Genomic DNA, 27,353 nt, shown 5'->3' on the forward strand with positions numbered 1-27,353 from the left:
CATCGAGGTCATCTCTTTTGTCATCGAAAGGAGCCATGAGTTTTCTTGGGCAAATTTCTGGACTCTTGAACATCTGTGGTACTGGAGATACTGGGGATTGTTCACCACTTTGGTTTGATGCACTGGCATTTGCTAAACGTAGCTTTAACTCGACCAACTCTTTGTCTTGGGCTAGCTTTTCTTTTTCTACATCCGCCATGCGCTTCGCTCTCTCTTCCTCTTCTCGATTCGCGTCCCTTACTGCTGCTCTTTCCTCTCGGCGTCTCTGATTTTCCCTCTCGTACAGGTCCAACATCTCTTCCTTAGTCAACCCCAAGCTACTCGCCAATGTCATTAACTTTTCGAGATCCATCTCTTCCACCGCGGTGAACAGGTGACAATGGGGAAAGGGATCCTGGCGGGCTCGCCAATGTTTTTGTGACGCGTCACCTCGGTAGAAGAATGGGCTCCGGACACAAAGGGATCAAGCTGAGACGAAGCAGCGGTGGCGTGGAGGTAGAGCATCCGCCTCACGTGCAGAAGGACCGCGGTTCGAATCCCGGTGCCGGACAATTCCCGACGGATTAAAAAAAAATCCGCGCATTGGTGGAATTGCACAAAGGGGCGGGGTGCGGCCTGACCCCGGCGACCATTGCCGGTAATGCACTCCGTCACCAGAGCAGGATTGGCCACCGTGGTGTAGTAAGGGCCACAACCTCCCATGAATACGCCAATTAACCCTTGGCCCTCAGTCCCCAGCGGTTGCGAAGCAACTGACCACGGCGGTGGTCAGACCTGTGACGCAGCAGAGGGTGCTAAGAATCCCTGGATCCGGACAGGCCGCCAATGGAATCTGAACCTGGCAACGTTTAACGCGCGAACCTTATCTAGCGCAGCAAGTCTAGAGGCATTGTTTGAGGAACTAGAGGGCATTAAGTGGGATGCAATAGGGCTTAGCGAGGTTAGGAGGGCAGGCGAAGCATTTACGGTGCTGAAAATGGACACGTCCTATGTTACCGGGGCCTAGAGGACAGAAGAGAACTGGGAGTGGGACCTCTAGTCAATAAAATCATAGCTGGCAACATAGAATAACACCATAGCTTAACGAAAGAGCAGCAGGTCTTGTAATTAGGCTCAATAAGAGGCACAAGCTCAAGTTGGTGCAGGGCTACGCGCCCACATCCAGCCACGACGACCAAGTAGTGGAACGCTAATATGAAGATGTAAAATCGGCAATGGCTAAAGTAAAAACACATTATACCGTAGTTATGGGGGACCTCAATGCCAAAGTAGGCAAGAATCAGGCTGGAGACAAGGCAGTTGGGAGCTACGGACTGGGCTGTAGAAATAGCAGGGGGGACCTACCAGTTGACCTTGCAGAACGGAATAACCTACGCATAATGAATACTTTCTTCTGTAAACGGAAGAGTCGGAAGTGGACCTGGAGGATCCCGATTGGGGAGCATAAAAATGAAATAGACTTCATATTATGCGATAACCCGGGCGTCGTGCAGGGTGTGGAAGTGCTCGGAAGGGTAAGGTGTAGTGACCACCGTATGGTAAGATCTCGAATTAGGCTAGGTCTGAGGAGGGACCGCAACAAGCTAGCACGAAAGAAGCCGAAAAACGAGCTAACAGTAAGACGCAAAGCAGAAGAATTCAGGATCACGCTGCAGAACCGATATTCAGCTGTTAACAATGAAGCCGAGCTTACGACACAGGAAGCCTGCGACAACCTTACACTCATTATCACGGAGTGTGCAGTAGAAGTCGGGGGCACTATGGCTAGACAGGATACTGGTTAACCTTCACAAGAGACGAAAGATCTAATTAGGAAACGCAAACCATGACAATCTCCACCGCAGCTGCAGAATAGAACTAGCGGAGCCTTCGAAGTTAATCAATAAGCGTAACACAGCTGACATACGGAAGTATAATATGGAGAAGATAGAATACGCTGCAAAGAACGGAGGTAGCCTGAAAGCAGTGAAGAGGCGTCTTGGCACGGGGAAAAATCAGATGTATGCACTTAAAGATAAGCAAGGCAATGTCATCACAAATAGGGATAAAATAGTCACAGTGGCCGAGGAGTTCTATAGGGACCTGCACAGTAGCCGGGCCATCCAGGATAATGCTGAATGAGACAGTAGTTCAGAGGAGATAGACATCCCAGCAGTAACGACCGAAGAAGTAAGGAAGGCTTTGAAAGAAGTGAAAGGGGGCAAATCACCTTGTGAGGATCAGATAACAGCAGACCTCTTGAAGGATGGCGGAGAAATTGTACTTGAAAAACTGGCAAACCTGCATCCGCAATGCCTAATGACCGCAAGTGTACCGGAATCTTGGAAGAACGCGAACATCATCCTAATCCATAAGAAAGGCGACCTGAAGCACTTGAAAAAACAGGCCGATCAGCTTACTGTCGGTCGTCTACAAGGCACTTACCAAGGTAATCGCTAACAGAATTTCTGCAACCTTAGATTTCAGTCAACCTAAAGAACAAGCAGGGTTCCGTAAAGGTTATTCAACAATGGACCATACTCACAATATCAATCAGATGATAGAGAAGTGCGCTGAGTATACTGAACCCCTATATATAGCCTTCATAGATTATGAGAAAGCGTTTGACTCGGTCGAAACCCTAGCAGTTATTCAGGCATTACTGAACCAGGGGGTAGATGAGCATTATGTAAGAATACTAGAGGATATCTACAATAGGTCCACAGCTACCATCATCCTCCATCAGGAGAGCAGTAAAATGCCTATAAGGAAGGGTGTCAGACAAGGAGACACAATCTCTCCACTGTTATTCCCAGCATGTTTACAAGAAGTATTCAGAACGTTGGATTGGGAACAGGTGGGAGTAAGGGTTAATCGAGAATACCTCAGTAACCTCAGATTTGCTGATGACGTTGCCTTGCTAAGTAACGGGGGGGACGAATTGCAAAGCATGCTTTCCGCACTGGACGAACAGAGTAAAACCGTGGGCCTGGAAATTAATATGCAGAAAACTACAGGAATGATCAATAACCTCGGGACAGCCAAGCGGTTTGAGATAGGTGGCGAGGCAGTGGAAGTGGTAAGCGAATATATCCACTTAGGCCAAGTTGTGACCCCAGATCCTAACCATGAGGCAGAGATACCTAGAAGGATAAGAATGGGGTGGGGTGCATATGGCAGACATTCTCATATAATGAATAGCAGCCTACCATTGTCGCTGAAGAAGAAAGTGTATGACAGCTGCATCAGACCGGTACTCCCCTACGGGGCAGAAACGTGGAGGCTCACCAAGAGGGTTCAACTTAAATTGAGAGCGACTCAGCGTGCAATGGAGCGGAAAATGATAGGTGTAACATTAAGGGACAAGAAGAGAGCAGAGTGGGTCAGGGAACAAACACGTGTTAAGGACATATTAGTAGAGATTACGAAAAAGAAATGGACGTGGGCAGGGCATGTAATGCGAAGGCAAGATGACCGCTGGTCATTAAGGGTAACAGAGTGGATCCCTAGAGAAGGCAAGCGTTGCAGGGGGCGGCAGAAAGTTAGATGGGCAGATGAGATTAAGAAGTTTGCGGGGATAAATTGGTCACAGATGGCACAGGAGTGATGTAATTGGAGAATAATGAGAGAGGCATTTGCCGTGCAGTGGGCGTAGATATGCTGATGATGAGCCTTTCACCAACTGAACTGGTGAAGCTCGCACCAAGTCGCGCAAGGCTTGAACCATTGCGAAGCTGCAGGCTTTCTTTATGCATGAGCACTGAAGGATACAGCACCACACATTTGTACAAGTTTTAAATTGTCTATTTACATTTTTCGTTGTTGCTTGGCACTATTCTAGTTGTAGTCATCGTCATATGCACCGATATCGTGGTGTCCCTCATGCCAAGCATCATATGCTTTGCGACAGCCCTCGTGGTTTCTTTTTTTCTTTTGTTTTTGTTTTTGCTAAAGCCACTGTGGGAGCCGGGGGTACGGCGGTCCCTGTGAGGCTCGCGCTCACGGGCGCTGGGCATGTTCTCGCTCCTGGTGGCTTTTCCCGGATTTTTTTTATAAAGCCCCTGCGCATGCCGGGAATGCTCGGCGGTCGCCGTGAGGCACAGGCTTCCGAGCGCTCCGCATTTTCTTTGTATTGCTTCCTGCAACACCAAACTTGTGAATTGTACAACAGCTCCGCTGGTAATATATGGGCGCATGATGTAAGCTTTTCTTTGAGATGGGTAGCATGGGGGGATCATTTGAGATGTCTGTCAAATGTCACCCCCAGGAATCTGGAGACCGAGACGTAATTGCAGGGCCTCCAACAGTGAGCCTGTAGCAAAGGCGATCGCATCATTGTTTTTTCGCGAAGATATAGAGGCCTCGTGTTGCCAGAAACATCGCAATGGAGTCGGTTTTAAACCACGGTTTCCACTACAGAACTCGTCTATTACGGCCAGAGCTATTTGCAGATGCCATCGGGATATAGGAAGATTTCAACCAACTGTGGTAACTCTTTATTCAGGGGTATTCTGGACATCATGAGCAGTATAGGGCTCTAGCTCCCATTCTATGCCATATTCTGAGGCCCACATCCGGTAGGAATGAGTTGCTGTGGCCTGTAGACGTGTACACAAGCCTATTGGAGAGGTAGCCTGATAACCGTGCGTACGGCCACTAGGACTTGATAATTCCCTGGGCTCACTGAATTGCGCAGACAGGAAGGTCAATGCCTCTTGTAAATCATGATGCCCAAAAAGCAATCACCAAAAGGCGATGCTTTTGTGCGTTTTGGGGTAAGTCCAGAAGGTGTGCTTCAGTCCGCGTGTATTCCACTTTAAGACGGTCGCTTTGTCCGAAGCTTCCGGCAGTCCAGCAACTACGGCCGTTCCAGCTGCAGCACCCAACGTCATTGTGTGACTAAACTCGAAAAATATTTTTAACTAACCTTACCCTACCTCAATGTGTATCTGATACGGTCGCACAGGTCAGTAATGCCAGTTCGTATAAGCATAACTCATCCACCCACTCACTCACTCACTCACGCACGCACTCACTAACTCATCCACAATGAACGTGGACAGTTCTGTCGGAACAAACATTTTCTGTGAAAAGGTGGGTCTCTAGGTATGCGAAGTGTACGACAGAAAGACAAAAATAAGCGCTCATTGCGCCCAAGAAAAGAAAGTGGAGTGTTGTAGAGGATATCATCCATGGTTGATGGCATCCTTAGTCCAGGATGAAATGTTATTTAGCTGCTCGTCTCGCCCGGATCACCAGGAGTATACGACAAACGGTATCAACGCCCATCAAGGCACATATTGAGCGAATCAGTCTTGCATATTTTGCGCTTTTCTGCATAGAAAAAACAGGGACCGATGATTTGTCTTAAGCTTTTATTAAGACTACCCTTGATAACACGCGTTGAATTTGTAACCCACAAATACCCTCAAAACTTTCTTTTCAAATGCATTTTAAGTAGATAGGGCACACACTTCTGCCATAATTTTTTTGAAGGCTTAATTCTTCTCTAAAGCTCTATCAACGTGTTTCTGTTTTGGGGCGGCGAAACTGCAGCGCACTTTCATGGTTCCTTGGTGCTTGTACCCATTTCCTTTTCAGCTTGAGCGAGTGACAGTTGTCTCAGGAAATTTCTTTTCACTTTCCCAGTTTCTGTTCTCGGAAAACCATCAACGAAGTGCACTCCGCCGTGCAGATGTTTGTGCGGGGCGAAGACTCCTGCGAAAGAGGCAAGTGAAACTGTTTCATGGGAATGCAATGATGAAACAGTGCTACAGTAAAGATCTCATTGCCGGACAATATTTGGCTCTTAGTGCTTCTACCGCTTGCAGGGAGGTAGAGACAAATATAATGAAATATACTGGTGAAGGTAAGCTGCCGCCTGGCAGCGAGTGCGCATAAGGTTGGTCGTGGAGATCGGGAGATTCGTGTTGGAGGTAAAGATAAAACGCCAGATTATTGTGTGCCAAGACCTTATGCCGCTTGGTTACCTCGGCCCGGTCTCCCACATGCCTCAGCAGAATGAACTCATGCAGGCCTCTCCACCGAAGACGCTCTTCTTCAACTCCACCACGACTTCCATCTTCACCCACCGCAACGCGATCACACGTCCCTCCTCTTTCTTGATCTCTAGAAGGCGTTCGATAACATCTCACACCGCAGCATCTTGGAGGCCATCTCACGCCAAAACTTAGGCACCCATTTCTACCACTGCGTGTACAACTTCCTCTCTTCCCGCACCGCCACCATACGCCCCAGACACCCAAAATCAGGTCCTTTCACCATGCCAAACAGAGGCACCCGCAAGGTGCTGTTCTATACTTTTCAATCTGACACTCATGCCCCTCACCTGCACCCTCCTCACCATTCCCACTCTCCGCAGCACTCTTTATGCAGATGGCATTAACCTCTGGGTACACTCTAGCTCCGACTGCCATATTGGGACAACACTGCAACTTGGCCTCAACACAGTTCTGCACCACACCGAGCCCCTCGCTCTTAGTTTCTCTCCCCAAAAATCCGCCCTTCTCACACTCACCCAGCCCCACTCCAAACCACCCCCAGCCCTCCTATACGGCTTTACATCCACTCTTCCCCAGTCCCCCACGTCTCGCACCCCAGCCTCCTGGGGCTTCCTATTACCCACAACCGCTCCCCAGCATCCACCCTCCAATACACTAAGCAATACACCACGCAGACTACACACCTCATGCGCCATATCGCCAACAAACAGCACGGCCTCAATGAACAGGATCACCTACGGCACGTGCACAGCTTTCTCATTAACCATTTTAGGTATCACCTCTCCTACCTTCGTCTCACAACAACCAAACTTAACACACTTGATGCCCTTTTGCGGAAACCTATCGACATGTATTACTCCTTCCCCCCTGCACCCCCAATGAGAGACGCCTAGCCCTAGGCATCCACAACACCACCAGAGAGCACCTAGACGCTCACCACACGTCCCAACTCACGCGGCTAGCCTCGTCTCCCACAGGGCACTACATCATACCAGCTATTAACACTACACCCCCACACTCTCTACCCCTCACACCCCTATACCAGCTCCCATCCGCTCACACATTAAAGTCCGCCCTCTCCCTAGACACATGCACCCCACATACCATGCAGCTCGCCAGCATGTCCGAGCAGTCGCTCACTCTAAAAAATACCCCCCAGCGTCACACATCCTCTACACCGACGCCGCTCCGTGCCCCAACCACCGCGCGCACTGCGTTGCAGTCATCGGGTATCACTCCCCTCACAGTACAGCCACTGCCACCATTCCAACCTCAAACATACGACGCAGAGCAGGCGGCTATTACCCTCGCGCTTTCCCAGCGCTTTCGCAGCATCCTCCCCGACTCGCAGATAGCCATCCGCCATTTTCTCCGGGGCAACATCTCCCCACAAGCCCTGAAAATTCTGACCACCCATCCTCAAACCGACAACGTGTGCCTGTTGTGGACACAGTCCACACAGGCGTAGGGGCTAATGAGGTGGCAAACGTAAGTGCTCGCGAACTAGTAAACAGGGCCACCGCTTCATCTACGCCTACACGCGGTGCCCCTGCTGGTAGCCCCGCCGGGCTACTGCATTACAGGGACATCACCCTTCACTACCGCCTCCTCCGCCGCCAGTACCCTCCACCACATCCCCAACTCGCCCTAGACGCAGCTCACTGCCTGCGCGTCCTCCAGACCACTCAGCTCATTCACACCCATCCACACCTTTTAGACTCCCCAACATGCCTTGCCTGCGGGGCCCTCGACACGCACTATCATACTTTGTGCGAGTGCCGAGCATACCCCTTTCCCCCCTTCCTTCACCGTCCCTCTGGGAGCAGGCGCTGTGCGACCCGGAGGCATCGAGTCAAGACTTGGTGACCCCCCGGGCTCTGGCGATCGCGGCGGCCCTCTGGACCGCCCGCACCCCCCCCTCCCCTGATCCCTGAGTATGAATAAACTTGATGATGGTTTGATGTTTATGGCGCAAGGCCAACTGGGGCAAAGAGCGCCAAAACAATAGTCGTATATGAGAGGTGATACCTTAAACACTAAGTAAAATAAGCAAAAACAAAAGTAAAATCACAAAACGACAATGAGCATGGCTGGTGTATAGGGCCAGATTTCATGATGCGTGATAGGAAATGAGGTTTAAAAACTTGACGTCCGACAAATACTCAAACACACGTTTCACGGAAACAATGGCTTCGTCACCTAGGAAAAACGATGGATGTAGGGGAATATGTTGTCTGTAGAGTTCTCTGAAGTGTTTGTGTCGTGTTGTGTGAAGTGCCTTGCATGTGATTAGTATGTGGACTACGGATAGGGCCTCTCCGCACCTGCTGCACTGGGGTCTAGAAGATCCCGTCAGCAGATACGAGTGCGTCGCATGGGTATGCAGTTAAATTTCGCCTCTCCATCTTCTTGGCGAACTGATGGAGACGAAATAGTGATGTTCTTTTGATGCGCGAGCCGAGAGGACCATCTCGACTCGCTCCGATGACCGACGACCGATGCTTGGAGCGGGTGAGGGATGAGGACTGCCTTCCTTGCTGGATATTAGGTTTATTTACATTATTTACATTACTCCAACTTTACATCAGGTCAGAGTGACGGTTACATTGTCACTCTGACAGCAGCAGCCTGTGCGGCCGAGATCTATTCTGAACTAGATCCCCTCTCGACCGACCTTCGGCAAAACCCAACACTCCGGTTTTGATAGCAAAAACCCCGCCTCCAAAAAGGGGGCGTTCAAGAAAGAGAGAAAAACCTTTCAAAACAATTATTACAAACCATTGATTGGCCACAGTAACCAGCCAATCACACACATGTCCTCACCTGCGGTCACGTGACCTAACCCTCTCTCTTATGCACTCAAAGTGCGTTTCCTACGCACGCTGTTACACCCGGCCAGAAAATACAGGACATCTGCGGCCTTAAGTGAACCATCCATTACGTTAAGCGGGCGGCATCTGCACAAACAACAAGCCGAGGGCCCAGAGCGGTCCTCGCGCGGCTGACCTCCCTCCGCGCGGCGCCTCCCGCGACGCCCCATTGTCCCGCGACGCGCGGGCAATGAGGGTTGCTAATTCCCTCCCAGACGAAGGGGCGCCGCCGCCCACCTGGACAGACCACGGGGAGAGACGCTGCCAGCCGAGGCGACCATCGTCGAGGCGAACGACCCGTCGACGAAGAGCGCCCGCCGCCGGAGTCGAAGATTTTCCAAACTTACACGGCGCGCGCTTTCAACACTAAGAGATACGATCATCTGGCCTCCCGTCAGCTTGTTATGCCGAATGACCCAGCCACCATCGACGCGACAGAGGTACTCAGGCTAATCGCCCCCGTCCTTTGACACACAAAAGGACGGGCACAACACACGCTACATGAAAGCCGCTACATGCGGCTACATGAAAGGAACACAGAATAGCCGCAACCAGCGTACGCGACGCCGAACATGAGCCACCGGCGGCTTTCCTTAATTAAATGAGGAGCCCGAACATAACATATGCCCTATCCGCAGCCTACCCAAGGCGACTTCCGTGTGTCTGTTGTGTGAGTCAGATGTGTACCGTCCCAAGTGTGGCTTTATTACATGTAGTTTGTTGTCTGTCTGTTCGTCCCAGTGTGTTTGCCATGTTCTGCGCAGGTGTTGTCTTATGTGAGGCTTGAGGTCTGTGTAGGGTATCGTTGTAATGTCTACAGTGTTCCTGAGTGCAGCTGCAGCGGCCCTCTCGTCTGCCAACTCATTCCCAGCGATCCCTGCGTGTCCTGGGACCCAGCAGAGGACCAGCTCGTGCGTTTGTGCATACACGGACATGATAGTGTTGAATACAAGATTTACTATGTGGTTTTTGGGGGGCTTGTGCGATGACAGTGCGCGGACAACACTCAAAAAATCTGTATAGATAATGGAATTGGGAATTTGATTTTCAAGAAAGGTGTCGTACAATCAGTATAATTCCATACGCTTCTCCTGAAAAAATTGTTGTGTGCACGCTCATGGTTCTTGCTGCATTGAAGTTTGGACCATGAGCAGCACATGACACCATAGTGGAGGTTTTAGAAGCGTCACTACAAAATTCTGCACATGTGTATTTAAACTGCAAAGACAGAAAGTGCTGCAGTATTGCAGCTCGTGGTACACGATTTTTGTCAAGTCTCATAAAAGAAAGGTCGCACGACACAGGGCGAACTTGCCAAGGCGGTAAACTGTTAGAAAAGGATGTCCTGTACACATCTAAAAACAAAGCACTGAGATCCGAGGCTCGCTCTCTCACTCTAAGTGAAAAGGGCATAGGAACGGATGGGCGATTTACAAAGAGCAAAGATGTTGATGTATCGTTAAAGACAGGATAAAAAGGATGATTATTCAGCGACGAAATTTTAAAAGCATAAAGCAAGTCCATATACGTTCGTTGGTTCTCAAGGCTCCACTTATCACACTCGACATAAAGACTCTCGGCAGGGCTAGTGCGAAAAGCACCCGAAGCAAGACGAAGCCCCAAGTGTAGCACTGGGTCCAGAATTCGCAAGGCTATCTTAGTCGCCGACCCATAAACCACACTGCCATAGTCTAAACGAGACCCAACCAATGCAGTATACAAGCGAAGCAGGAGTTCTTTGTCGGAACCGTAGGATTGGTGGGAGAGAACCTTAAGTATATTCATTGTTTTGAGACATTTATTTTTAAGTTCCTTGATGTGGGGAATGAATGTGAGTTTGTGATCAAATACAACACCTAAGAACTTGTGCTCCTTGTTCACAGGAAGCGACACGCCATTCAAAGTAATGTCTGGGTCCGGATGGACCCCGCGCTTCCTGGAGAACACAACGCAGGAGCTTTTTACAGGATTCAATTTAAAACCATTCTTGTCTGCCCAGCCGGCAAGTTTCTTTACACCAAGCTGGACTTGACGTTCGCAGATTGACATATTGCATGATTTATAGGATATCTGGACGTCATCTACATACATGGAATAAGAGATTGTAGGTGGCAGTGCCTTACCAAGAGAGTTCATTTTTACTATGAAGAGAGTGCAGCTCAACACGCCACCTTGTGGCACGCCATTTTCTTACACTTGAACCTTTGAGAGTGCACCACCGACTCTTACTCGGAACGTTCTGTCTGACAAGTAACTGACAAGAGCGTTCAACATGTTACCCGAAACACCGAATGACTTGAGGTCCCTAAGGATCCCATAACGCCAAGCGGTGTCGTATGCCTTCTCAAGGTCGAAAAACACAGTTAAACAATACTGCTTGTGCGCGAAGGCATCCTTGATGTACGAGTCAAGAGCTAACAGTTGATCGTTCGTCGATCGCCCCACCCTGAAGCCTGCCTGGCAGCTCTCGAGAAGACCGTTGTACTCAAGGAAGTACACGAGCCTGCGATTTATCATCTTCTCGAAGAGCTTGCACAGGCAGCTTGTCAGGGCAATAGGACGGTAACTTGAGGGGGATGACGGGTCCTTTCCCTCCTTCAGGAAAGCTACAACTATAGCCTCCCTCCAAGAGTTTGGAATGTGCCCCGAAAGCCATATCTTGTTATATAGGTGTAAGAGTGTTAGAAGCGTGTCTGCGTGCAGGTGTTGTATCATTGTATATGTAATGTTGTCTGGGCCTGGAGCTGAGGGTTTACACGTGCTCAGGGCAGCCCTCAGCTCATGTAGTGAAAACAGGGAGTTGTAAGAAGTCTGTGATTTGTTGTTGTCGTGTAGTGACTTCTTTTCACGAGAGTCTTTACACCTCAGGAAAATGTTCGTGTAGTGTGCTGAACTGGACACGTGTTGGAAGTGTTGTGCGAGTGTGTCAGCCTGGTCTTCGAGTGTGTCCCTTGTAGTGCTGACAAGAGGCAGGCTGTGAGTTTGCTGTCCTTTGAGTTTGCGTATTCTCGTCCATACTTTCCGTGTGTCTGTGTAGGAGTTGATGGATGTTATGAAGGAACGCCAACTCTCTCGTTTTGACTCACGGCGCACACGTTTTCCTAACGCCTTGGCGCGTTTGAACAAAATGAGGTTACCCGACGTGGGGTACCGACGAAGGACACCCCACGCCTTGTTCTGGGCCTCTCGTGCCCGCCTACAGTCCTCATTCCACCACGGCCTCCGCTGGTTGCGCGGGGCACCAGAGGCGTGGGGAAATGACTTTTCGGCGGCGTCGAGTATGTGCGCCGTGAGCAGTTGGGTAGCTTCTTCAACGTGTAGGTGTCCTATGGATGTGTGGTGTAGTTGGGATGTCTCTGTAAATGTATTCCAGGTAGCTCTTGCTTCAATAAACCTTTTATGGGAAGATGGACTGCTCGGGCCTGTACCTGTGTACGTTAATGAAGTAGGAAAGTGGTCACTACCATATGGGTCCGTGCCCACACCCCACTCAAGACATGGAAAGAGAATTGCCGAACCAATAGCCAAGTCAAGACATGAGTATGTGTTGTGTCCTATGTTATGATATGTAGGCTGTTTATTGTTGAAAAGGCATGCTCCAGAGGATGTAAGAAACCTCTCTATCAGGCGACCCCGGGCATCCGTACGAGAAGAGCCCCAAAGAGAATTGTGAGCATTAAGGTCGCCTGTTAGAATGTACGGTTCGGGCAGCTGGTCAACCAGCGCCTCGAAGTCAGAGCTCAAAAGTGTAATATCAGGAGGAATGTAGATGGAGCATACCGTTATCAACCTATTAAATATTATTAAGCGTATTGCTACAGCCTCAAGGTCGGTATTCAATCTGACAGGGTGGCATGCTAAGGATTTTCGGGCGATTATGGCCACACCGCCAGAAGAGTGTGTGCAGCCATCCCTGTCTTTCCTGTATACCAGGTAACTATTCAAGAAATTTGTGTGTTTGGAATTCAGATGTGTTTCCTGGACACACATTAAACTTGGCTGGTTGGCATGCAGAATCTCATGCACGTCGTCAAGATTATTCAGAAGGCCTCTGCAGTTCCATTGAACTATGTTTTCTCTTCCCATTATGATGTGTTAGAGCTACTGGAGTGTGATTATTTATGTAGGGTCTTTCGGGGCTTGCACTCTTGGGAGGGGCTTTTTTGCCTTCTCTACTGACCTGGACGTCGGACGTCGAGCCCTTCCGTTGCGATGAAAGCCGGAAGGGCTCGACGTCCATGTCGTCATCTGAAGGCAAGGGGGTACCCAGCGGACTGGGCCCCCTTGACATGGTACCCTTTCGGGTGTTCTTTGCCTGCGCTGCATGTGCCGAAGGCGTGGGGAGCACCACAGGTGGCACAGGCAGTGAGGCGGGGGAGGGGGTTGCTGCGATTGCCTCCGTCTCCATCTCCGTGCCCTTGCGTGTGCTTTGGGCCGGTGGAGAGGAAGCAGTGGATGCAGCGGCATCCCCAACAGACGTTCTTGCCACCACAGCCGCTGCTGGGTGAGCGAGCGGTGCGGAGGCTGGTGTGGCTGCCTGGGGCAACCCTGGGGGGGGGAGGGGGCGGGACCAAGTCCGACTCGCGGTACTGGGTCCCCGCCGAAACCAGACGCCGCTCCGCCCCCCGGCGACCTGCGTCGGCGTACCTGCCCAGAGGGAAGGAGGCGAACCTCTTCCGCTCCTCTGGGAAGGTGATGTTTTTAGTGACCTTGATGTTAATGATTTTCTTTTCTAATTGAAACTTTTCACAGCTGCGGGACCATGCAGCGTGCGGCCCCTGACAGTTTGCACAGGTGAAGGTAGTAGAGTCACAGTTTTCTGTAGGGTGGTCATGTGCGGCGCATTTCGCGCAGGTCGTTTTGCCGCGACAAGAATTTGTAGCGTGCCCGAATCGCTGGCACTTGTAGCAGCGGCGTGGGTTAGGTATGTACGGACGTACACCACACCTAATGAAGCCAGCATTGATGTTCTCAGGAAGTTTTGATTTGTTGAATGTCAAGATTATATGTTTCGTGGGGATTTCCTTATTGTCTCGTCTGATGGTGATACGCCTCACTGCAGTTACACCCTGATCTTTCAGGCCTTCCAACAGATCAGCTTCGGTCTCATTTAACAAATCGGTTTCCGAGATGACACCCTGAGAGCTGTTGAGGCTACGATGCGGAGTGACTCTGATGGCCAGATCTGCCATGCAGATTTGCGACAGGAGGTTAGTGGCTTGTTGCTGCGTCTTGACATTGACGAGGACTTCACCGGTACGGAGTTTCTTCGCATCGAACGATTTTCCGAGGACGCCTTCCAGGAACTTAGTGATCAAGAATACGGACATGGAAGAAACAGGGTTTGTTTTGTCAACTGCCTCGATAACCAAGAATCGAGGATAGTTGTCAGGTTTCGGATTGTGGATTGTTGGAAGGGATGGAAAGGAAACTTCGGTGCGGCCCCTTTTCGGGGGCCGATCACGTCTGGGGGGGGGGGTTTGATTTATCCATATGGCATAGGAAAAAGCAGGGAGACGGGGGTACTTTCTTCTTTGACCTTACCCTGGTAGCCAAAGAGGTCCCGGAGCTCCCTGCCTGGTGAACAGACAGGGAGCCCATCCGCCGGAGCTTGACCTGGGCTCCGACGGCCACCGTTCGTGGTTTCTAACCCTCCACCTATAAACACGTCGCCACGGTTGGATCCAGCTTATGTTTGGGGGCTCGGGGTCCGCGGTATCGCCAGTACCGTCACCAAGATTGCTCAAGGTGCCCCGTGCGGGGAGTATGAATAAACTTGTTTCTCTCTCTCTCTCTCTAGGCGTCCGTGTCACCCTGGCGTCAACGCCGTTCTTCTGTTTGTGCTTGGTAAACGGGTAATACTGCCATATGCATCGTGCACATTCCCACGTAATCAAACCTTGTTTTGGTAAGACACAGTGCGGCATAGTTCATTTCAAGATAGGTGAATAAGCATTTCGGTGACTTCAGCAACCATGCGCTATTCAACGCCACGTGTGATAATTTGCGTTATATTCCACTAAGAGCGCACAGACGACCATCGTTCATTAACTGCGAACTGATGGAGGCAGCGAGATGATATCATTTGTTGTTGGAGAATGCTCCCAGTGTATAAAATGAATGTGAGTTGTTCTAACCTGGCCTACCCCAAGAATTGTTCGACGTGCGAACAAGAGCTCTCGGGTATTAAGTGATATATGTCTGAGAGCTCTTGTTCGCACGTTGAACGTTGCAAGGTTCAAGCTCCGAAGACAGCATGTCGGACCCAGAGGTTGTTAGCACCCTCTGCAGTATCGCTAGCCTGACCGCTGCCGTGGTCAGGTTCATTTGGGCTGCTGGAGGCTGAGAATCGATAGTTTGGTTGCTCAGTCATTGTTGAGGGAAGGCTCCTTGTGCCCACAGAGCCTACCTAGCACGGTTCCACCTATCTAGGTATCCCGGATGGCGTTACTACCTGGAAAAGAGAGCTCTGCGAACGTATCTTTACACCAGATCTGTTCGCGCTCGGCCCACTAAAATCGTAAGCGGTGCTTATATAGGGGCGGCGTCAATTTCTACCGAGAAAACCTGCGGACACATTGGCGGTGCGGTTTTAAGCAGGGTGTCGAACCGGAATTTTTTCGGGTTGGGTTCGGGTTCGGGTTCAAGCCTTTCGGGTTCGGTTCGGGTTCGGTTCCAGAGCAAAATTCCGTTCTGGTTCGAACCAGTTCGAACCGGTTCAAACGGGTCTAAACGGGTTGAAAGAAAAAAAGCAGGCGTGTTTTTTTCTGTTAAATTTTGTGCTCGTTTTTTGTTTCCTTATCAAGTCGGCATAAAAACTAAGGTCGAAGGGTTCTTTGTGCAAATATTTTGTCTTTGCCAGACTAACGCGACCCTGCAACACTTCTTTCAACTTTTTTCTAAATCTTGAGTGCTTGCAGAAAGTAGTCAACCAACACATCCTGTACTTAGATTAGGGGGTCGTACCACTGCAGTTTTATACACCACAATTGTTTTTTTGAGGAAACAAAAAATATGGCAGACGATTACGGGAGTAGCTATTGCGAAATTTGAGAGCAGCGCGAACTGTAGTCTTCTCGGCAACGGCGCATAGCTGCTGTGTCTCAGGAAGTGATCGCGTCCTCAACAAATGCACGACGGCAATGCGGTATACTCTGTCGTTATCTCGTAAGGGGTTGCCGCCATGGAGCATGTCTCGCATGGTCTGGAAATTCCGCCCTCCCCCTCACAGTTTCGTCGTACTTTAAGCCTCCGCTTTCCTGCTCGCTGTATCTTTGGTGGCGTCTTCGTTCTCTCGGTTACAACGAGGCCGACGCTGAGAAACCACGTGAAACAACAGGAGTGGGCGCTGTTACGTGTGGGCCCGCCGACGGCCTTTCTTTCAGCACTCCTCGGCTGTGCGGCGAAGCCACTACGTGCGCCTTCCACACAAGCCCCTACGTGACGGTGACTCATGTTTTCACGTTTCGACAAGCTTGGGTCAGACGCCTCGCTTTCGTTGCGCTTCAAACTCCGGCGGTTGCCAGCGACACGTCGAGACGCGCCCAAGGACACAGAGGCCCCGCGATCGCAACGGAGTCCTCCTCTCTCCCCTCTCTCCGACTCAACGTGCGCCGATGCTACGGACTGCTCACAAACTTCGGAAGGAGCGTTCTGCGTGCCGGTGACGTTCGTGGCGCGTGCACATTCTAGAGGGAACGCTGTTTTGACCGCCGCTTTTGGGTATAAATAGAGCCGCCCAAGCGCTGTAGATCCATTCCTGTTTGAGCAGAGAATTCATGCTGTCACTCTGCACGAGTCCTGTACTGTTACCTCGCCCGTCGGGGCATTGTTCTTTGGCTTCGGCTCACCTCTCGCTATGAAGTAAACAGTTACGTTAGCCTACGGCTTCTGGACTTCTTCACGGCTGCAACAGCGGCTGGCAGCTCTTCACACCACGCTACAACACGTATGTCGGAGGCGACGGAGCTCGGCTCGGGTGCGCCCCCACGTTCGCAACAGCGCTTAAGGGCTGCGCTCTGACGCATGGCTCTTCATAGCCACCGCTGTGCCGCCCTGTGATCCACTCCCTTCACCCACCAGTGACGGGCTGCACATCGTCTCCAAATAATGCGTCCTCGCCACAGTCTTCTGGAAGGCAATCATGTACCCTCCTGGCCAGCGGGCAGCGCCCCGGTGCCTCCGGCGTCTCCCCCATCGGTGCGTCCTAACCAGAATCTCCTGGGAATGGGCAGCCTCCCTGCAGGCTGCCTTTTGCCTCGTCACTAAGCAGACGACCCGTCAGTCCACAATCGTTTTTTGGAACCCTTGAGGGTCGCCGTGGTGGAGCATTTTGCGTCTCTCCTCCATCCCACCACCCCTCTGGGCGGCTCGTGACGGGCCGCCCCTCGTCCCCAAATCATGCATCCTCACCAGAATGATCTGCCTGGCGGGCAGACAGGCAGGCAGGTTGTTTACTGGTAAGCAAGTGGTCCCTTTGGCGGGCAGAAGAGCCTACGTGCCCGCCATCTTTTTTTGGATCATCAAATGTTACGCACTCCCGCACGCATGCCCGCACCCCTATTTTCGCACAATGAGGCAAAAAAAATTGCATTGTAAATAAATCGGTGTCTGCTACGCATTTCATCTACCCAAGCTTCAACGGCGCGTCATCTTTAACACGAAATCATTAGCAGTGCTAGAATAAAAAAACAGTCCGGCGTCGGCGTCAATTTCCGACTGCCAAGCGTGGCAGGTGGCATTTAGAGCAATTTCATTCTTCTCATCTTTTATATGCTAACAGAGCTGTTAGAAAGAAAGAACGGCTATAAAGGCTCATTGGACAGCGTGCATAGGACGGCATTGGATAGGGAACCACGGGAGAGAGGAACTTGCTAATGGACCTTCAGCGACCGGTGACAGCGATTGGGCTCCAGGAAAGATGATAGCCAAGTGAAGTCACAAGCAGCAGTAATGATCACTTGTAGAGAGAGAGAGAAAATGAATTTTAATTAAATCGAGGCAAAGTTTCAGAGAGGCGTCCTAATTCGAGGGGGCCGAATGGACAGCCGTTTCCATCAAGAGCAACTTATCTTCCAGGCCGGAGCTGGCCATGGCTGTCTCCCAAATCTTAATGGAAACGTGGAGGTTGGGTGGATCTGCGGTACACTTGTCGCAGCCGCCTACTATGTGTATGAGGTTCCCAGGCTCTCCACAGAAGCGATGAAATGGAGAGAGTTGTGTCCCGTCAAAGAGGTGGAATCTGGTGGTGTGTGGGAAGGTGTATGCCCGCAGGGCGCGGAGTAACCTCTCCTGTTTAATCATCAGCTATTTGTGCTGGGAGGAATACGTCCTACGCGAGAGCCTGCAGTGCTGAGTAATTTCCTGGTATGTGACTACAGGATGCATGCACTCGGGCCCAGCTTCATCAGCGCTGGCTAAGCGGATCAAATCTCGAGCCACGAGGTCAGTGATCTTGTTTGCCGGGGATGCCATTATGAGCTGGTGCCCATACAATCGTGCCTGGTCTCGTTGGTGGTCTCTGATTGATGATTGGTGGTCTCTGATTGGGAGTGTTGTAACATGCAATTGACCGTTAGCAAAGTTGGGCTACACCTGCTAAGAGTCTGTTATGAGAGTTTTTGCGCCGCTTTGGCTAAGCGCACGTGCTATCGCCGCTTCCTCAGCTTGAAGAGGGCTGTGTTCGGTGGTTGAGATGCTACACCTGTGGGAGGCTGCAGAACGGTAGCACAAACAAAGAGAAGGTATTAAAGAATGCTATCGGGCGTCTCTTGCGTCAAACCAGTTGATCGTTCCTCCTTTTTTTTTCTTTCAGTTTAGTTTCTTTCCAACTGTCTCCCCTCATATATATACTCGTTTTAAAAACCCTGTGATGAATATAAAGTATGCATTAGGCAATTAGTTATTAACTGAAGTGCGAGATGTCAATTTTAATATAGAAACAACATAACACCGCAATACGGGCATAAAGAAAGACCTTTTAGAGCATTCAGGTGGTCGTCACATAACTTTGCGGCTACTTTGTGCGTGATAAAATTTTCTGATTTGTCGAGAAGGAGAACGCTGCAGAATCTCCAAATGCCAAGAACCCCAAAGATATCATGTTTGGTCCGACCGTCTAATCCGCCCTAATTGACCCGCTAATTCCTGTAATCTCAATAATTCAACACAACAGTTTCACTATATTTAACATTAGCTCATTCACTCACCTAACTAATCCACCCCAGTCTACCCGCTAACCCGCATTAATCGACTTTAATCCATCCGCCTCTTAAGTTTAAGGTTGAGCAGACTCAAGATTACATTAAAATGCTATCAAATATACTTTAAAAGTGGAAATTAGGATCCCCCATTTTCTATATCTCATGTTCTCTTAGAAAAGTAACCAAAAAACACAACGGCACTGTACACAAGAAAAAATGACATTAATTTTTAGAACTGCGAGTGTTTGTGTCTCTGTGCTGTTTTTATATAACTGCCAATTCAAACTATAATAAGTGGAAGATATGGATTTATTGTTGATGGTGTCTCTGAAGGCCTTCACAAACGGACAGGGATGCATGCGAATTAACAACACATTGAAAACTTTACACGATTTTAAACACCATGCAGATAGAAACCATGAAGAATATTCTATGATATGTTGCCTCGGAATATGCGTTCTGACTTAAAGTAAAAGATAATTGGGAGAGATGGGCAGTACCTAACGCAAACTGATACGGACAACTTTACATTAAATTGAGGGCAATAATTAGAAAGGAACATGATGGGCCTTGGGAAGTGCAGATATTTCAAAATATTTCATGGTTCTGTCTGGCGAGCGGCAAAATATCTTCACACACAAGGCAGGGTACCGAAATGAAAAACTATAAATCACATTTTTGAGGCACCGGAACCGGTTCGGAGCGGTTCCTTCGATTCGTTCCGCTTCGGGTTCAGTTCCAAAATGGCGGAAAGAATATGGTTCCCGTTCAGTTCCACTTCCGGGCGAAAATTCGGGTTCGGTTCCGGTTTTCGGTTCGGTTCCGGTTCCGGTTCGACACCCTGGTTTTAAGACTCTAAGCGGTTTCAACGCGAGAGCAAGCAGTGTGGGTAGGCTAGTAAAGCGCGACTGAGAGTAGGGTTCCCGAACAAACCATGATGACAATTAGAGCGCTCCGCGAATCGCACTTGTAGCCAATAGTTGTCCGATGGTTCTTGCTCATTTGCTTATCAGGGTGGCGTAGCTTCATACCAAGAAAAACTGTGGATGCATCGGCGCCGCAGCAAACGTAGCGCGTGCAGCCGCAGCAAGACGGCTACGCGCGCACGTGAGGAGACAAACTCTGGGGGTGCAATCTAGCGTAACGCTTCATGGGGTTGATTAGCAAGCATATTCTGTGCTATCAAGGACATCAACAAAGCAAGGAACAGGGAGTGGGATTCTCGATCCACAGAGGCATAGGAGGGACGTGAAGGAATTCTTCGGCAATAACTAAAGTGTCGCAGTCATTGTGATCAAGCTGAACAGAAGATACAGGTTAAAGATAGTACAAGCCTATGTTCCGGCCAACAGCTAGCTGTGATGAGGAAGCCATAGACAGTTTCCACGAGGACACCGAATGGGAAATGAAGAAAACAAAAAAATCCCGGGCCATCTCTACTAACATGAAATCTGGGGAGGGGCGAAGCATTCAGTGTATAAGGGTATTCTTGGTGCCGTGACGCTTCTGCCAATGGGGCTGAAACCGTCCGGGAGTGCAGTTATACAAGTCTCTTGTCTTTGAATCACGAAGCTCTCTGGCACAGGGCAAAAACGAGTGTACCGATGCTTTTTTAGTGCGCATTACAAAGCGCTCCACCGCGAAGCGTAAACGACTCTCCCTCTACGTTCTAGCGCGAGGCGTGAACGAGTTTTCCGATGTTTTAGTAGCGTGTCTTTATGAGACGACGATTACGACGGCGACAGAGGGCTGCAACAGCCCCAGCCCCTAAGGGGCTTCTGCCTTAAAACAGCTCATGATTGTGACGGGTGACTTTCACGCAAAGGTAGGCGAGAGGTAAGTAGGAGAAAGGTCAGTGGGAACTTCGGAATAGGCAGTCGCAATAGTAGAAGGGATGCACTGGTTGGATTCGCCGTGATAAACAAGGAAGTTGTTTTAAAATGCACAAGGAAAAATCCCAACGGTATAAAAAATAGATGCAGTTCCACGCTGACTTAGTCAACCTCTTTTCTTTGCAAGTTGTTTCAGCAATCCCTCGACGAAAACGTCTTGCCTTACGACTACGAGTTACCTTTAGTAGTTTCCAATTATAATGCTGGTGACCATACCGACTTTTCTAATTACAGGCCCATATCTTTGACCTCTATACCCTGCAAAATTTTGGAGCATATTCTGTACACTAACGTTGTGCAACATCTGTCTATCAAAAATCTTCTTTTTTCGAAATCAGCATTGTTTTCAACGAGGGAAATCCTGGGAATCTCAGTTGTTCAAATTTATAGCGGATATCCGCACGAGTATACATTCAAGGAAGCAAACTGACACAGTTTTTGTGGAATTTTCGGAAGCTTTCGAAAGTTCCTCATAGGCGCCTAGTATCAAAATTACAGAGCTTCTACCTCAACAACACTACGATAATGTGAACAAACAATTTCTTAATGAATAGATCTCTGTGTGTCACAATTAATAATACCATCTGGTAACCTGTTTCAGTCACATCCGGGGTGCGGCAACGTTCTGTGTTGTCTCCGCTGTTATTTTTGATGTACATCAATGAAATCCCCGACCTCATGTCATCCAGTGTTGTACTGAACGGCGTTCCAAGGAACCGCATTCCTGTAACTAGTTCCTTTTTGGAGGAACGGAGGAACACCACTGTTCCATTAAGTGTCGGTGGAACTGTAACGGTAACTCGTTAGGTTTTTGAAGGAACGGCAGGAACGGCGTTCCTTCTGCAGACGTTACAGTTCAAATAATTGGCTGGTTTTGATGTCAAGGCTCGAGTACAAAAATCCAAGTCGCTACTGTGTTTCTCTTCCTATAAGCTGGTCAATTCGCCCGCCCTTCAGCGGAACGTGCTTCCTCGAAGGTCAAAGGCAGAAAAATAACCATGCAGCGTGCCGCATATTGCGCTTGCTTTCATACCGGTTGAGCTTACGCGGCGTTCAATGGGTGAATAGCGCAGCCGCGAAATTCTTTTCACCTTCCATCGTTTGCCTGGCGAGGCCAGGATACGCGTCTGGCCGATAGAAGTGTTCCCTGTCGGGGAAAGATTTCCTCCGAGCGGCGCTGGAGGTACCTTGTGAAACCACCGCATATTGTCAGGGGTATTTACTGCATTAGTGCGCGCGAGCCGTGCGTGCGTTGTTGTCAAGGGAGTTGCACTCGCTTTGAGGGTCACTGCGAATTGTTCGGGATTGCATGTTTGGACCCCTCAAAGAAAGCGCCAGCTCGTTGTCGCCAGTTGCTTAATCCCACGGTTTAAGCTATCATGGATTCCAGGCGGTTCTATGCGAGACAATGCGACCAACGGCATAACGACAGAGCTGGCTGCGGTGACCGAGCCATCCAGCGCAGATTTTGCCATCTCGTCCGGGCCCCTCGTCCATCTTGTCCATCCCTTCCAGCCAAGGCACAGGATGGGCTATCGCGGTACCGGCTGGTACCAGTTGATACCCGCTGTCACAGATGAAGAACTTCGAGGAACTGAACCACGTTTTCTTCAAGTACAACACGTTAGTACCCTTAAGTGCTTCCGTGGTACGGCTCCTCAACATTGCCAACGAAGTGTTGATGAAAAAACCGGTTCGTCTGTCTGACTCCAACATCGAGATGCAACGCTTGCTAAGTTCAAACAAGGGACTCTACTTTGCTGCGAATATACGTTCGGGCACTTTTCCCCAACTAATTGTTTTTACATTTCTTTATTCATTCTACATTTATTTTTTCTTCCTGTATTTTTTATGTACTTAACCTTTTTCGGCTTAAAGAACCAAATTATATGTCGCTTCTGTACCACAGGACGTGTTTTGTTGTTTTATAATTACTTTTATTTTTTTTTTGGTTGCTTTTTTTTTACTTATGGTGTCGCACTTTGTGTGCGACTATACCATTTTTCGTAGTGTAAATGTTTTTTACGCACGTGATTAGGCTCTGTGTTATTTCCTCTGCTTTTCCCTTATGCCTATTTCTTATCACCGCAACTGATTCGTGTGTCGCGTCTACATACGTGGCTATCTTTGGTTGTTTTCTATATCTACTAGCATGATTGTGTTCGGCATACATTGTAATTGTTGTCCGTAGATTTCGTCTGTGACTACGCTGTTGGCTTTCATTTTTTTTCTTGTTATCGTCTTCCGACCTAAACTTGGATTGGGAACCTCGTAGGCATTACTTGTTCTGCTGTGGTTCGTTGCTCGCAAATTTGTGCTGTATGATCCGCACAGGAACAGGCCCGCTAGTCGCAGCCAACCGGTCCTTAGAAAAACTGGTCCTAGGCAGACTGGTCAAAGTGGGCATCCGGTTATAGGGGATACCATACTAGGGAAAGTGGTCGCACCGACATTCTTGTTCTTGGAAATTTTGTCTCGCAGTTTCATTTTTTGTGGATGTCGAGAAGGAAGGGAGGTAGGGGGGGTTGAGTTGGGCGGTTTCAACTTGATAATTGTTTAAAGGGTGACCTCTTAATTCGTAGTTAGTTGGTTGACCTCTCCGTTTGTTTGTTTTTGGGTGGTGGTTGAAATTGGCTCTTCGATTCTAACGAAAGTTTTGCTTTCCCTTTCTTATTTTTCTTCCCCTTGCAAAAATATTTTTCACACTATGGGGAGGGGGATCGGTCGACTTTTTGGCCCGACCTTCACTTTCGCTCCTCTTTGCCCAGAAAAGGTTTTTCGTAATTTTTATGTTATCTATTGGAGGTTCTCTAGACGCCATGGCCGGGTCTAGCAAACATACACCTTCAGCGTTTGAAGCACTAGTTAGACGAGCTTCACGGAGGGATACATTCATGTTTGGTAGTGTTGGCACTGTGTTTATTTAGCACATGGGAGCGCGCACGACCAAAGCGTGGTGGGATATGTGGGACAGGTTTAGGAGCCGAGGTCCACAGCCTTCAAACAGCTAACAGCACAATGTCCTGTTTAAGAAGAAAGCATAAGCGAAAAATTGCTAATTAGCGTTTGCTAGTAAACCGAATTAGTACAACTGTGTATATATAGATCATTGTAACAACAAAAATAACGAAACTAAAGTTATTCAAATGAGCTACTGATGACAATTATCGTTTTTCAGAAAAAATAGACCAAAAAGATCAAAATAATAAATACCGAAAATTCGGAACCAATTTGCAAACAACTACCCAGTACAGCGCCGTCACCCGATTACCTAAAAATAAAACTAAAATTTTGAAACTGGAAATAAACATACAGAAACTGATATTGTGACCTCACGCGATTGTCTCAACAAAGCACAAAACAACCAAGAAAATACGCCGTCTGGTATGGCGTGTTCCTCCAAGGCCACCAAAGAAAGGTAAAGTTGTCGAATCGAAGGAGCGGTGTGTAAGAATATTTATGCATAAGTAGAGAATTATACGAATTCCGGTATTTTTTCACTTGAATATGATTGACGAAAAACATAAATTGTGGCGAGATGGGTAAGTGTCCAGTTGCCTGTGGTTACGAGTTTCCCTAGTGCGAGGTTGCCTATGAAGACTTGCCCTGTTTGACGAGTTGGCTGCCACTAGTTCACTTGTGACGCGTTCTCTACACCCGATCCGCAAAGCTACACTTTTCTAACCCCCTACTGAATTCCCTGAAAAGGCGCGTGTAAGGTATTCTAAATAAACTAATATTAAATCAGCATTTATTAAAGGCCTGTGTATTGTTTCTTTCGACACGGTTTCTAATCCAAAACATTTAATTACGTTCCTGCGTGCGAGTAACTTCCTGTTCGCATATCTGAAGCGCAGTAACCTTACTGCGCATTTGTAAGACCGAAGCGGGAAGTGTCTTCTATGTTGCACCTATAATACCCGAGCACCAAAATCGCAGTTACACATGTCTAGAGTTTCTCCGGTGCTCCGTGAAAAAAAAAATGGTCTAGGAGCGTGCCTTTGGATTCTTGTCATCCACAGATAAACTGCTGCCGGCGGTGTCCATATTTCTATAATATACGTAGTCCCATGTGACTTTTAAATTTCTCACTTTATTTCGCCTCTGGAATCCGACACCATATTGTAATTTTTAGAAATGAAATGTAACGTTAATACAAAGACACGTTCCAGTGTTGAAAGTGAAACTGCAACGCGTTCCTTTCGCAATAAAGGAACTTGTACTGGGAACTCGTTTCAAAACTGGGAAGGAACAAAGAAAAAGCTTTCGTTCCTGTTTTACAGGAACGTGTACAACACTGATTTCATCTCAGATCCGTATCTATGCTGACGATTGAGTTCTGCACCGAGAAATTTACTGCATCAATGATTCTATACTCATACAAATATTCTTAAACGCCCTATCATCATGGTGCCCCAAATACATAATGCGTATAAACATTGAAAAGGCTAAAGTCGTGACATTCACCAACGTACGTCCACCTCTCACCTTTTATTATTCTATTTATGACTCCAACACTGCGCCTGTAACCCATTACAAATAACTGGGAGTAATTCTCCAATGGAACGCCCATTACAAACGAAGCAAGCAAGACCCTAGGACCACTACCTGAATCACTTTGCGTGGCCACAACGGAAACCAAACTGACTTCATACACCTCGCTTGTAAGACCACAACTCGAAAACGCGGCTATCACTGGGAACCCTCATCAAACGTATCTAAGAAAATCCCTCGAAGCAGTGCAAAATTGCGCTATTGGATTCATTTTCCGTAACTACACGCGCGACAGTATAACACAACTCCGAAATAGCCTAAACTTCGAAACCTTGGAACAACGTCGCCAAAACTTCCTAGTTCAGCATTTTTTTCAAAATTTACAATAGCGCATCCTTGTTCCATAATTTACACATCCAGCCGGAATCGCACATCTCCCACCATATAGATCACCCGTTAAAAGTGTTCATCCCATTTGGCGCACTAACATGTGCAATTCACCTCTGCCATTGGCGATAAAATTGTGGGACTACTTGTGTTGCCACATTGCCATCATCAGTAACTACGCCGCATTCTGCAGAGCACTCTCAGATATGTGAACACAGTCCGGGACCAACGCTTTTACGTTTGTCTGTTTCATTTAGTGTCACCTAGATTCTTTTTCTCTTCAATGTTGCAATATTTTTGTTTAAATAACGTTACTTTCGTTGATGCGCTTTCCCTGTATATGCACGTTCACTGGGAATATCTTGTTCCACTTTTACAGTGTCTTACCGTGTGTTTCTTACTTTTCTTTTGGTTTTCAAATTGTCCCCCCATTATGTAATACCCCTTTCCGGGGTTCTTAAGGGTACTTCAAATAATAAAAAAAACGTGAAAGCCATCGTAAGTGCAGAGCAGTGATTCACCAGTGTTTCCCTTGTGTTCTTTTTCTAGGTATCTTGCATTTATCTTGTGTTTATTTCTTTTTTAATTTTGTTTTTCTGTGTTTTTCATTTCTTTTTGTGCGTTGCTTTTCTTCTTCTGTGTTTTTCGTTGTTTATCGGTTATTTTTTCTTGGGTTTCTACATTGTTTCTTTTTTGTTATTATTGTAGCGTTCAGCTTGTAAACCAAAAGATAGGGTTAGCTTTCCTGTTCTGCCCTTTTGCTTGAGCTTCCTGAACTTTCACCGCAGGATTCGCTTTCCTTGGCTGTGAGCCCTGGCTGCTGCCAGACGTCGGTAAGTATTTTACTCTTAGTTGACGCTTGGCTTCTCCTTCACGTTGTCGCACAGACGAATCGGCCCTCCGGCTCGCTGTCCTTCGCGAGGAAGTGCCCGCTGTCGCTCCAGCCATGCCAACTGTACAGCGTCCATGGCGGGAAGGACCGGCTCTCTGTTCGCAGAATCTATACCGAGGGGCTGTGGCGCCCTCTCTTGACTAGTTTCGGTATCAGCCAGGGTGCGTGACGCCCAACGACATTGAAGGGACGACATCCCGGGCCCATAGAGTGATCCACACTTAAAAACGAAATTGACTTCATTCGAAGTGACAACTTAAGCATTGTAAAGGAATTAGGGGTACTAGGCAAGATTCGGAGTAGCGATCACGGGATGGTTAGGTGGAAAATAACGCTGGATCTCAAAAGAGAAACATAAAAACTAGCGAAAAGTAGGTAAGCTAACATGGAGTGAGTTATAAAAAGGACGCAGGTGTTTAAAATAAAACTTCAGAACCAATTCGCGTTTTTAGCCGGTGAGGGGAGAACAGTGTGCGACGTCTAAGCGACAACCTAACAACGGTAACCACAGAGTCAGCTGCCGCTGTAGAAGACGCAGCATGTTGGAAATAAACTGCCGAACTCTGAAAATGACGAAACTTATTGCGAAAAGTAAGGACATCAAAATTGTCCAG

The 27,353-nt window shown here is 48.5% G+C and overlaps 1 protein-coding gene across 1 annotated transcript in view; it reads right to left on the reverse strand.

Annotated features, from left to right (window-relative positions):
- Nucleotides 1–5,340: 5,340 nt before the first annotated feature.
- The window catches only part of LOC144158363 (uncharacterized), an 83,462-nt gene continuing 61,449 nt past the window's right edge, over nt 5,341–27,353 (reverse strand). Inside the window, exon 9 of the mRNA XM_077689214.1 lies at nt 5,341–5,697. Coding sequence (XP_077545340.1) covers nt 5,543–5,697 — 155 coding nt within the window. The 3' untranslated portion in view covers nt 5,341–5,542. The remainder of the gene's footprint in view (nt 5,698–27,353) is intronic.

Source organism: Haemaphysalis longicornis, unplaced genomic scaffold (assembly GCF_048455015.1).
Source record: "Haemaphysalis longicornis isolate Haplotype H1 unplaced genomic scaffold, Haemaphysalis longicornis Haplotype H1 scaffold_10, whole genome shotgun sequence".
Taxonomy (NCBI): domain Eukaryota; kingdom Metazoa; phylum Arthropoda; class Arachnida; order Ixodida; family Ixodidae; genus Haemaphysalis; species Haemaphysalis longicornis.